Consider the following 13,008-nt stretch of genomic DNA (forward strand, 5'->3'; position numbering starts at 1 on the left):
TGCACCACTGCACTCCAGCCTGGATGACACAGCAAGACCCTGTCTCAAAAAAAAAAAAGCCCAGTAACTAGTCTTTGGACACAGTGGCTTACAGTATACAAAGTCCATCTCCACGTATTATCTAATTTGACTTGAGACTAACTGTAGCCCTGTAAAGTGACGGGTGTTGGAATAGCACTTAGGGTTAGGGCTCTTGGCTTCTCAGTGGGAAGAGTACATGTTAAAACTCAGAAGAGCGCTCTGCAGGCACCATGTAGCTTCCTTCTCAGTAAGCCCTCTTTTTTTTTTTTTTTTTTTTGTGAGGTGTACCACACCATGCCCAGCTAATTTTGTTTGTATTTTTAGTAGAGATGGGGTTTTACCATTTTGGCCAGGCTGGTCTCGAACTCCTGACCTCCGGTGATCCATCTGCCTTGGCCTCACAAAATGCTGGGATTATAGGCATAAACCACTGTGCCCAGCCCTTCTCAGTAAGCTTTTGAGGATCTTTTCTATGTGTGTGAGATGGGAGGCAGGGAAGATGGACATGAGTGCTGAGGGGCAGTGCTGGGCTGAGAAGCAGGAAGACCTCGATTTTAGACTTCATTCCACAACCTCAACATCTGTGGCCACATAGTTGTACCTTTCAGAGCCTCTCTTCATTAAGAAGAAAATGCAGAAATGGTCTAATCATGAGAATTTGTTCAGTAAATATTCAAGTGCTTATCATATGCCTGGCCCTGGCAGAGTTGGCAGTCCCAGGCCTGGCAGTTGAGTGGCAGCCGGTCAATTCAAGTGCATTCTTCCTGTCCTGCTGCTGCACACAGGGGAGCTGATGCTTCCTGTATTGTTTCAGTTTTTGAAAAAAAACATTTATCAGTTTTTTAGGGCTTCTTTAAAATTTTATTTATATAAAAATACAGGATTCTGGCCAGGTGCAGTGACTAACGCCTGTAGTGCTAGCACTTTGGGAGGCCACGGCAGGCGGATCACTTGAGGTAAGAAGTTCGAGACCAGCCTGGCCAACATGGTGAAACTCCATTTCTACTAAAAGTGCAGAAATTAGCCAGGTGTGGTGGTATGCACCTATAGTCCCAGTTACTCAGGAGGCTGAGGCAGGAGAATTGCTTGAACCTGGAAGGTGGAGGCTGCAGTGAGCTGAGATTGCACCAGTGCAGTCTAGGCTGGGCAACAGAAAGACACTCTGTCTCAAAAAAAAAAAATATATATATATATACACACACACACACACACACACACACACAGACACATTCATACATATACATATATATATGATTCTGGACACATAATTCATGTATAAATGAAAGTTGTGGCTGGGCACGGTGGCTCACGCCTGTAATCCTAGCACTTTGGGAGGCTGAGGCAGGCAGATCATGAGGTCAAGAGATCAAGACCATCCTGACCAACATGGTGAAAACCCATCTCTACTAAAAATAACAAAAATTAGCTGGGCGTAGTGGTGTGCACCTGTAGTCCGAGCTACTTGGGAGGCTGAGGCAGGAGAATTGCTTGAACCTGGGAGGCAGAGGTTGCAGTGAGCTGAGATCATGCCACTGCACTCCAGCCTGATGAAAGACTACGTCTGGAAAAAAAAGAAAAAAAGATTTCTGAAACAAATTTGACATACTTGTCCCTGAAACTTTATTGTAAAAATTAAATCAAGTAAGACATCAGGACATGGTAATAAACACAGGGTAAAACTGTTAGAAAATATTTTTGCACCACATGGGGTACTATTTTAAAAAATTTAAAAGAGTATTTGTTATTTTTACCAAAACAATGAAATGTTCAAAAGGACCTGATTAATTTATAAAAGGAAATAAGGTACACAGTAGTTACAAAATCGTGGCTTGGTTATATTCAGCTCATTTACAGCTAGATGTAATTTTTAAAACCTGTGAAAACATTGCCACATGAGCAGAAAGCTGGTTGAAAGGTACTTAGAAGACAGTGGGGACTGGGAGAAAGCCCCCCAAATTTGCAAAATGGAGAGAAATGCTTTAAGATACATGTAAAGTCACAGAATTGTTCTATGGTTCAGCAAAATTATCACAGTGTGAAAAACCAGGGCCCAAGAAAGTTTGTCCTTCAACTCGTTTTGCTGTGCTTCCATATATTTTTTTAAAATTCTCCCTTTATTAGAAGAATAAAAAATGGGAGATAAATTACTGTGATCAGTTCATCGTCTTTAGTATGTATCTCTGTATCAGATGATTAATGGCCTCAGGCTAAGATTTGTCCATATCGGTATAGAGAGTGTCTCGGTCACAGGACCAGAAAATCTCAAATTGTAGTTTCCTGTACTCACCTCTATATGAGAGACAGCCTTGCCTCAGAGACCAGAGTTATTTGAAGTCTCAGGGCAAACGCTTCCTCTTTGTTGGTCTCTACTTAGATGGACACTGCCATTTTTTACACTGGAGACTTTTTCTTCTGTGGTTCCATGGCTGACTCTCATGATTAGCATTGCCTCTTTATTATTCAAAGCAAGTTTACAGCTTGGGAGCTAGCCTGCCTCTTTGAGTTCACTTTGTACATCAGTGCCTAGAGGAGCACTTGACAGTAGATAAATCTTGACTATATCTTCACTGTGAACCATTGTGAGTTTAATTCTGAAGAACTAGTTCCTTCTCTCTCATTTCTAAGTTATAGGCCTGGGGTGGGAGCTGAGGGATAATGGGAAGGTGGCACTGTGTCATATGAGGCCCGACAAGAGTGCTGTACTGACTTAACTTGTGCTTCCTTGTGTTGAGCTGGAGTCTGTCTCTACCTGGACTCTCCCAGGGCCCTCATTAAAGCCCAAGGAGGCTGAGGTGGTTGGAGGTACCTCCCTGGGTGTTCTTCTTGCCTGGAAGTAATAAAAGACCTGGCTTACCTATCCCTTGGCCTTTGTCCTTTAGAGATTGGTCGTGTGGTCTCTTCTCTGAGTTTGCTTTCTGATTCCCAGAAAGATCCTCTCACAACATTTTCTTCTTGCCAGGACCCGGGCCCTGCCCAGAGCCCAGATGTGCATTGGATGGGTACAGGAGCCCTGCGATCTGCACAGATATGGTCCCTTGCTTCACCTCTCAGGAGCAGCTCTGCTCTGGGGGACCACCTGGAGCCTCCCTATGAAATAGAAGCACGTGACTTCCTGGCTGGGCAATCCGGTACTTGCTGCCTGGCCTTAAGACCCCAGCCTTATGCCACACTTCTTGCATCTCCTGTCGTGTTGTCTTTTCACATCTGTCCTCTCATGTGAAACTCTTTCTGTCCTGGCCCTTAGCTCTCTGTCCTCTCCATCCATTCTATAACCCATATGTGGCTTGCTCCTCTCCCATTACACCCCCTGTCCCACTACCCCTTTCCTGGCCCCAGTAGATTGAGGACATGTGAGATAGGTATTTAACAGCATTCTGTACCTGCTCATGGGTCCAGGAGTCCTCTACTGGGGGGAAGAGTGGGCCTCTCAGTGGGCTGTCCAGAGCTGAGTCGCTCTCTCATGGCTTTTTCTCCTTCAGATACTCCTGCTGCCCAGATGCCTGCCCTTTTCCAGAGAGAGGGGTGCCCAGGAGACCAGGTAACACCACCCAGGTCCCAGAAAGCCCAGCTTCAGGTGAGCCACAGGACATTTGGTCCTTCATGATGTCCGCACGTCACTGCCTAATGGGTTAGTGCAGCTGCCCCATCCTGGGTTTCTCTGTCTAGTAACCTTGCATCCAAAGACCCGTGTTCCGGAGACCAGATTATCCCCCTCAAGCCCAGAGGTCTTCTGCTGGGTGATGGTCTTCCCTTTCACCTTTGCCAGGTCCATCCTGCATTCACAAAGAGCCAGTTTATTCCCCTTCTCTCCCCTTCCACCTCAAAGCTGGGAGCTATGGACCAGCTCTAGGGCACAGTGTTTTTTCAGGAGACTATGACTTTCAAGGATGTGGAGGTGACCTTCTCCCAGGATGAGTGGGGGTGGCTGGACTCTGCTCAGAGAAACCTGTACAGGGATGTGATGCTGGAGAATTATAGGAACATGGCTTTCCTGGGTAAGTAATCGATATCCTCATGCTTCTATCTATCTTTATTTCTGCCTTCTTGGGTTGTTTTGTGCTGCTGCATAGAAAGGGACCTGACCTGGTTTTAGATCCTGGCTCTGTAACTGCTAACCAGATCACTTAGTCTAGCACCTTGGTAGCCTCTTTTAGAAAAATGGGGAGAATAATGCCTGCCATTCTGGATTATTGTAAAGATTAAAGGTGGCTGGGTGTGGTAGCTCACACCTGTAATCCCAGCACTTTGGGAGGCCCAGGTGGGAAGATTGCTTGAGCTCAGGAGTTTGAGACCAGTCTGGGCAACATAGTGAAACTCTGTCTCTACAAAAAATACAAAAATACAAGCATGTGGTATGTACGCCTGTAATCCCAGCTACTTGGGAAACCGAGGCTGGAGAATTGCTTGAGCCCAGGAGGACGAGGCTGCAGTGAGCCAAGATCGTGCCACTGCACTCCAGCCCGGGTAACAGTAAGACCCTGTTTCAAAACAAATAAAAACAACGGATTAAAGGTAATATGTTTTAAGTTCCTAGTCCATTTAGACATTCAAAAAATGTTGGCTGATGTAACCAGTTAAGCAGACGTGTGAGTCTCACCTCTGGAAAATTCTAGTAATCCTTTTGGGGTCAACTTCTGTCAGTCTCTCTTATCTCTGCTCAGGGCTATTTGAAATGACTGGGCCTCCTTCGCTTCTTCTGCTGCCTGCCTTCCTGGCTTTTCCCACCTTCCCACCAGGACTTCAGGCCCAGAGGTCCTGAAGAGTAGTTCTGTGTCATCCATCTCCCTTCTCATCCCATTCCCTTCTCTTCTGCAGTGGGACCATTCACCAAACCTGCTCTGATCTCCTGGTTGGAAGCAAGGGAGCCATGGGGCCTGAACTTGCAGGCAGCTCAGCCTAAGGGGAATGCAGGTGTTGCCCCTACAGGTGAGTTCCAGAGAACCTGCCAGGTCCTGCTCCTCCTGCTTTTACTTTTCTCTTTCTTAAGGTCAGTTATAGAAGGAAGATCTTTAACAGTGTTGGTAAGGGTGCTTGGGCCACTGGGTCTCTTTCATCCTGGCTGGCCTCTGAGAGGTCATTCACTTCCAGCCATGTCTATTCTCCTGTCCCCCTTCCCCAGCAGCCCTCTCAATAATAGTTCTTGCCTGCTGGAGGGCTTCACTGTTCCTGTCTTTCACTCACTGATGCTCCTCCTCACTCATGGCCTGCACTCTTGCTAAATCTCCTGTACTCACCCCTTTCTGCTCTTAGGAGCCCTCATCCCACTCCTGTTCTTTCTTTTCTTGGTCCTTATTTCTGTAATAGGCTGGTCTCCAGCCTTTTCAGCCAAGTGCTCCTTGGAGCCCCACCCCTTGGCTTTTGGGTACCTTTCTATAATGCCATGATTCTTCTCCCACTCTGGCTATTTAACACTTTCTTCTTAATCCTTTTTATTTCCCTGCTGGATGTGATGTCTGCATATCTCTAGCTGCCCTGCCCATCTTGCTTTTCTCCTCCCTTCCCTGTAATCTGGGATAATCTTCCATGTTTTGCCTTATGTTTGACTGTTTTATAAAGGTATTGGCAGTCAGGCAAAAGCCTCACCACCCAGACATTTTATTGCCCTTTGGTGCTTTCTGCAGTTCCAAGTGTGGAAAAAGGGTACATTCTCTTGTGTTTTGTTTTTTGTCAGGAGATGACGTCCAGATTAAAACAAACAAATTCATCTTAGATCAGGAACCTTTGGAAGAAGCAGAAACCTTAGCTGTGTCATCAGGATGTCCTGCGACAAGTGTTTCTGAGGGAATTGGGCTCAGAGAATCTTTTCAACAGAAGAGCAGGCAAAAGGATCAATGTGAAAACCCCATACAAGTAACAGTTAAAAAAGAAGAGACCAATTTCAGTCACAGGACAGGAAAAGACTCTGAAGTATCAGGAAGTAATAGTCTTGACTTAAAACATGTTACATATTTGAGAGTTTCTGGAAGAAAGGAATCCCTTAAACATGGCTGTGGCAAACACTTCAGAATGAATTCACACCATTATGACTACAAGAAATATGGGAAGGGGCTCAGACACATGATTGGCGGCTTCAGCCTACATCAGAGAATTCATACTGGACTGAAAGGGAATAAAAAGGACGTGTGTGGAAAAGACTTCAGCCTTAGCTCTCATCACCAGCATGGGCAGAGTCTTCACACGGTGGGAGTGTCATTTAAGTGCAGTGACTGTGGAAGGACTTTCAGTCATAGCTCCCATCTTGCATATCATCAGAGACTTCACACTCAAGAGAAAGCATTTAAATGTAGGGTGTGTGGGAAAGCCTTCCGGTGGAGTTCCAACTGTGCGCGGCATGAGAAAATTCACACTGGAGTGAAGCCCTATAAATGCGATTTATGTGAGAAAGCTTTCCGACGTCTGTCAGCCTACCGTCTGCACCGAGAAACCCATGCTAAGAAGAAATTTCTTGAATTGAATCAGTATAGGGCAGCTCTCACCTACAGCTCAGGGTTTGATCATCATTTGGGAGACCAAAGTGGGGAGAAACTCTTTGACTGCAGCCAGTGCAGGAAATCCTTCCACTGTAAGTCATATGTTCTTGAACATCAAAGGATTCACACCCAGGAGAAGCCCTATAAATGTACCAAATGCAGGAAAACCTTTAGGTGGAGATCAAACTTTACTCGTCATATGAGGTTGCATGAGGAGGAAAAATTCTACAAACAAGATGAATGTCGTGAGGGCTTCAGGCAGTCTCCTGACTGCAGTCAGCCCCAGGGTGCCCCTGCTGTGGAGAAAACATTTTTGTGTCAGCAGTGTGGGAAAACTTTTACTAGAAAGAAAACTCTCGTTGACCACCAGAGAATTCACACAGGTGAGAAACCATACCAGTGTAGCGATTGTGGGAAGGACTTTGCCTATAGGTCAGCCTTTATTGTTCATAAGAAGAAGCATGCCATGAAAAGAAGACCTGAGGGCGGGGCATCTTTTAGTCAGGACAGAGTGTTCCAGGTTCCTCAGAGCAGTCACTCCAGAGAGGAGCCCTACAAATGCAGCCAGTGTGGCAAGGCCTTCCGCAATCACTCCTTCCTCCTCATCCATCAGAGAGTTCACACTGGAGAGAAGCCGTATAAGTGTAGGGAGTGTGGGAAAGCCTTCAGATGGAGTTCCAATCTCTACCGACATCAGAGGATTCACTCTCTTCAAAAACAGTATGATTGCCATGAAAGTGAAAAGACTCCAAATGTGGAGCCAAAAATCCTCACTGGTGAGAAACGTTTTTGGTGTCAAGAATGTGGGAAAACCTTTACACGTAAAAGAACCCTTTTAGATCATAAGGGAATACACAGTGGAGAGAAGCGCTATAAATGTAATCTGTGTGGGAAATCTTACGATAGAAACTATCGCCTTGTTAACCATCAGAGGATCCACTCTACAGAGAGACCTTTCAAATGTCAGTGGTGTGGGAAAGAGTTCATTGGAAGACATACCCTTTGCAGTCACCAGAGGAAACACACCAGAGCAGCACAGACTGAACGTAGCCCACCTGCGCGGTCTTCCTCTCAGGACACAAAGTTGAGATTACAGAAGCTAAAACCAAGTGAGGAGATGCCCCTCGAAGACTGCAAAGAAGCTTGCAACCAGAGCTCCAGGCTCACTGGACTTCAGGACATAACCATTGGGAAAAAGTGCCACAAATGCAGCATCTGTGGGAAAACTTTCAACAAGAGTTCACAACTCATTAGCCACAAGAGATTTCATACTCGAGAGAGGCCGTTCAAATGCACCAAGTGTGGGAAGACCTTCAGGTGGTCTTCAAACCTGGCTCGGCATATGAAAAACCATATTAGAGATTAGCCTGGGACCTGACAATGACAGTGGGGGAGGGTTCTCAGTCCCCTGCTAGAGAACCCTTAATTATAGGCAGTGTGGAGAAACCTTCACAAAGGGCCCAGCCCTTTCTATTTCAGAAGCTAGTGACAGAATCCCAAGGATTTAAAAGCTCGGGGAGTCCCCAGCCTGCCTGCTGGGATGTGACGCCGGGGAAGCTCAGCAGCATGTTCTTTGGAGCCCTTCTGGAGACTTGGGTCCCTAGGAGTGGCCTCTGCACCATAGCCTGCAGCTCGCCCGGTCAGGTCTCCTTCCACAACTCTGAGGAGAGAGACGACTGCCCTTTACAGTTGGACAAAATATCTGTGGCATCATGGGCTGTGGCTGCTGGAAAGGGGCCAGTGGGATCCTAGATTTATCTTCAAGTTTGGTCTGTGGCCATGCCTATTCTGTTGACTTTAAAAGCAGCAGCATCAAGAATGCCTTGTCTTCTGAAATGCCCCCTGGGGAGTTCTGGCTGGGGCTTCAGTCTTCCTGGCTGGCTTTTGGATATCTGCTAGGGGGTTAGAGAGGTCTCAGCGGCAGGTGGAGGAGAGCAGGATGCTGGACTCAAACACTTGGCTTGTGGAGCTCTACCAGTACCCTGTTGCCATCCCCATCCCACAGGCCTACATAGGCGGCAGCATCCATCTGTTTAACAGAAATGTGCTGAGCACTCCCATACACCAGGCACTGGTTTGTTTGCCAGAGACCTAGCAGGGACCAGAACAGATGAAAATCCTGCCATCTTGGATCTTTACACATGACAGACAAATGGGATATGCAGTATTCTGGATGGTGATGTGTGTAGTGGACAAAGTGAAGCAGAGAAGAGTGAGAGGGAGTGCTGGATTGGGAGATCAATTGTGATTTTAGATAGTCTGGTCAGGGAGGGCCTCAACTGAGAAAGTGAAATTTGAGCAAAGACCTGAAGGAGGCCAGGGAGGTAGCAGGTAACTGTCTAGGGAGAGTTGCAGGCAGAGGAGATTGGGTCTTGTCTGGTGTCCTCAGGATAGCAAGGAAGCCCCTGGGATGGAGTGCAGGGAGCCAGCTGGAAGGGGAGGAGAGGGGCCAGGGAGACCATAGGCCAGGCCATGTGAGCATTATGGGTCATTACAGGGGTTTGAGCTGCCTCGGAGGCAGGGAGCTTTTAGACAATTTTGAGTTGAGGAGTGATGTGGTTTGAATCTGAATTACGTTTTATAAGAGTTAACCACAGATCCAAGGACTCAGTAAAATGGAATGGGTGAAAGGCTTCTCATGTGGTTACCCTTGCTGCCAGTTCCCATAAATCAGACTCCTCCCCACTCCGTTTCTGAATTTTCTATAGGATCCTCAGCCTCAGCAGATGTAAATGATTACCATTGTTGTGTTCACGTCTCTAGCCCCTGCATACTGCAGGGCCCTCTCACCTTCACATACCCCTCTCCCTGTATGAGATCTGGTGCTAGCAATCAGATTCAACCCGAAGGAACAAGTGCATGTGCCTGCTGCTCTCAGGAGAAAAGGCGGCCTGTTCTGGAAGGAGCTCCTTCACTGGCCCACCCACTTGTGTTGAAGCAAAAAGCAAGAATCAATTACTTAAAGGCAAAGGAGTGCTATTGCTAAAGCCTGTGAGCAATCATTGCTTCTGATTATTGAAGAGGTCAGATTGTAAATGAAAGGATAAAATGTCTTAATAGTAGAGCAGTGTCCCCGACTGTAGCGGCCCATTCACGGAGCTGGTCACTTCTTGAAATGAGAAGAAACCAACCTGGAAGATGTCTTTTTCAGTACAGTATGGAATAATCTTATCTGCTCTGGATTGCCATGAGCAGGTGAAAATGAAGGCTCTGATATTGTGTGGTGGTGTCACGGGATGGTGGGGGCGGGCCAGAAGTCTCCTGTTGGTGTTCTGATGCCTGTTCAGCTTTGTCCTCAGGAAGGTTTGGTCATCTTGGTTCCGCCATCTCTTGCCTTCCTACGGCAGCAGCTGTTCATGGCAGTGAAGATGTCCCTTCACTGTCCCAAAAATGGCACTAGAAGTGGCTGGGCAGGGACCAGAGTCATAGGAAGGGTCTTGGAGTCATCAGATCTGGGTTCCAGGCATGGTGTGCCTTTTCTTGGCAGGAATGATCTTGAGCAAGTCAGTGAACCTCTGCATCGATTTCCTTATGTGTGAAGTTAGAGTGATTTGCTGTGCTACCTGACTCCTGAGATTGGTGAAAGAGGGCTTGGTTTACCAAGGCTCTCCATCAGGTAGTTGACCTCTAGGACCAGGGCCTTCTCAGAGGTGCAGCTCCCATGTCAGTGGGTGTTATAACCTTGGAAATGTCCCTTTCCGATCATATTTTTAGCACCCCTTTTCTCCCATCTCTGCTCCCTTTGCCACAGGACATCTTGTAAAGTTCCTGCCCCAGTATGGGGATATTTTTAGTTTAGTTTTTTTTTTTTTTTGAAACAGGGTTGTCCAGGATGGAGTGCAGTGGCAGGATCACAGCTCACTGCAGCCTTGACCTCCCAGGCTCAGGTCCCACCTGAGCCTCCCCAGTAGCTGGGACTACAGGTGCGTGCCACCATGCCAGCTAATTTTTTATATTTTTTTGTAGAGACAAAAGTTTTATTTTATTTTTTTCCTATGTTGCTCAGGCTGGTCTCAAACTCCTGGGCTCAAGCAATCCACCCACCTCTGCCTCCCAAAGTGCTGGGATTAGAGGCATGAGCCACTGTGCCTGACCTGTCATTTTTATAGAATGAAATGTGCTTATTCTTAAACATTCTAATCAAGTTTTAAAATGTGCAAAGAATGAAGTGAAAAACAGATTTTTTTTTTTGAGACGGAATCTCGTTCTGTCGCCCAAGCTGGAGTGCAGTGGCGGGATCTTGGCTCACTGCAAGCTCCGTCACCCGGGTTCACACCATTCTCCTGCCTCAGCCTCCTCAGTAGCTGGGACTACAAGCGCCCGCCACCACGCCCGGCTAATTTTTTGTATTTTTAGTAGAGACGGAGTTTCGCTGTGTTAGGATGGTCTCGATCTCCAGGATGGTCTCAATCTCCTGACGTTGTGATCCACCCACCTTGGCCTCCCAAAATGCTGGCATTACAGGTGTGAGCCACCGTGCCTGGCCAAAAAACAGAAATTACTTTATCCTGAAGTAAGCTGTTTATATTTGGGATTATGCTGATCCCATTTGTCCAATAACCTGAGTTTTCAAATAATTTTAGTTCTATAAGTACTATAATTATATAAATATTAATAAATTCAGATTAGCTGAAAGGAAAAAAGTAGAAGCCTGACTGCTTGGTGCTAACTACAAAAGATTTTGGCAGAATCAGTGTTGGATTTGGCTTTCCTGTCCCTTCCCCACCCCATCCCCCCAGAGTGTTCTGCCTTGTGCTGCCTCCCTTCACCTGGAGTGCCACACCCGTCTGTGCCAGTTCAGCTCTTCATTCTTCAAGGCCTGACCTTGTCTGACCCTTGTGCCTCTAAACCCCTGGCCCCACCTCTCTTGGTGCCTGTGTCAGGTGATGTTTGTGTTTTTGGTTATGCCCGTCACCATAGCCAGACCAAGCACTCTGGAAGCCATGGTTGGGTGCTTATTTATCTGTTTGCCATGCACAAAAGATCTTGCACAAAATTACCTCTGTTAAGGAGTCTGGAACTGAAGTTGGTTTGGCTAAGTCAGGGTTGGGTTTTTTTTTAAGGGGCTGTGGGGTGAAATGTTGACTGGAAGCCACCCACAAACACACACCTGCTGGTTAGGAACCCGGCTGTGGGTGGTTCTGAGCTGTTTGGCTTCAGTTGACAGTTTCCGATTGCCCTAAGCACCGGGTCTCATCTTACATCTCGTCCTGGCCTGGAAAACATTCAGGTTCCTTCCAACCATACCCACCTTTCCCCCACTCCCTTGGAGGAGCTGAAGTTGGGGTCGAGGAGTGCCAGATGGCGGGAGTGGGCATTTGAAGGTCTTTCTGTCACCTGTTCAGTGTGGTCTGCCCCACCCCTGCTGACCAAGAGTGTCCGAAATGTGAAATAATACCATCTCACACTCATCAAGCTGGCACATTTTTGAAAACCCAAGTGTGGGTAAGTGTGTGGAACAATGATAATTCATACTGCTTTAGGAGTGGAAATTGTGAGAAATACTGTGCCAGGCAATTTGCAAAATCTTGGAAAGTTGTGTGCACTTACCCACCCAGCAGCTCTACTCCTGGATGTATCCTAGAGAAGTGCCATGTGAACAGAGAAATGAGTTTAAGACTTCACTGAAGTATTGTTTAGGTAGCAAGATTGGGAAAAGCCTGCATTTCATCAGCAGAAGAGTGGATAAATAAATGGGTTGTTTTTGGTCCTTGGAAAGTGAATATGAAAGAGTTACGTCTCAACACAGATAGATGAAAAATTATGCTGAGAAAGTTGGTGAAGCTACATACAAGGTACTGTTTGTGTAAAGTTAAGCATACTGTGTATCTGTGGGCACGTTACTTCAACTTGTTTTTCACCTTTTCTATAAAATGGGATCGTAGTGGCAATCTCACAGGGTGATTGTGGGTGGGGGGTGGTCAATGAAGTAATGCATGTAAAATGCTTAGAATAGTGTCTAGCATGTAAGCATTGTGGACATATAGAAAGTGTTATTGTTTTGCACAGTAATCTATTTTCTGTGGATTCAAATAATATGAAATGAAATCCTGTATTGGAATGATGTGTGCAAGTCACCATTCTGCCTTCCTAAGGCAGGAGACCTGATGGATTTGGGGAGGGTACATGGGGGCTTCAGTTGTGTTTTCTTTCTTTCTTTCTAAAAATTGATGCAGAGGCATCAGAATGTTAAGATTTTAACAGGATAGTGTGGTGGGTTCTTTTTCACTGTTTGCTTAAAGTGTTTCAAAGTAAAAATATTTCTTAAGCATGGTCTCTGACATCTTATGATTTTATAGAAATCCCTGCCAGGTACATGATGTTACTTAAAGTGAGCCACCTAATCTTTCAAGGCTTCTATTTCCTCACCTGCAAAAATTGGGAGTGTCAGAGGCGTTTGAACCAGAGTGACTCCATCTTGAATAGGGACTGGGTAAAATAAGGCTGAGACGTACTGGGCTGCATTCCCAGAAGGTTAGGCATTCCAAGTCATGTGATGAGATAGGAGGTCAGCACA

At 46.3% G+C, this 13,008-nt stretch overlaps 1 protein-coding gene across 3 annotated transcripts in view; it reads left to right on the forward strand.

The window, feature by feature from the left end:
• ZNF445 (zinc finger protein 445) overlaps positions 1-12,764 on the forward strand; it is a 36,588-nt gene extending 23,824 nt beyond the window's left edge. Inside the window, exons 3-7 of one of the 3 annotated variants that reach the window (XM_007983868.3) lie at positions 2,981-3,149; positions 3,501-3,595; positions 3,890-4,016; positions 4,837-4,947; positions 5,693-12,764. In XM_007983868.3, the coding sequence (XP_007982059.1) occupies positions 2,981-3,149; positions 3,501-3,595; positions 3,890-4,016; positions 4,837-4,947; positions 5,693-7,857 (2,667 nt within the window). In that variant the 3' untranslated portion in view covers positions 7,858-12,764. The remainder of the gene's footprint in view (positions 1-2,980; positions 3,150-3,500; positions 3,596-3,889; positions 4,017-4,836; positions 4,948-5,692) is intronic. The other 2 variants (XM_007983870.3, XM_007983871.3) reach the window with 2 other exon arrangements.
• Positions 12,765-13,008: the final 244 nt, after the last annotated feature.

Source organism: Chlorocebus sabaeus, chromosome 22, assembly GCF_047675955.1.
Source record: "Chlorocebus sabaeus isolate Y175 chromosome 22, mChlSab1.0.hap1, whole genome shotgun sequence".
NCBI lineage: Eukaryota > Metazoa > Chordata > Mammalia > Primates > Cercopithecidae > Chlorocebus > Chlorocebus sabaeus.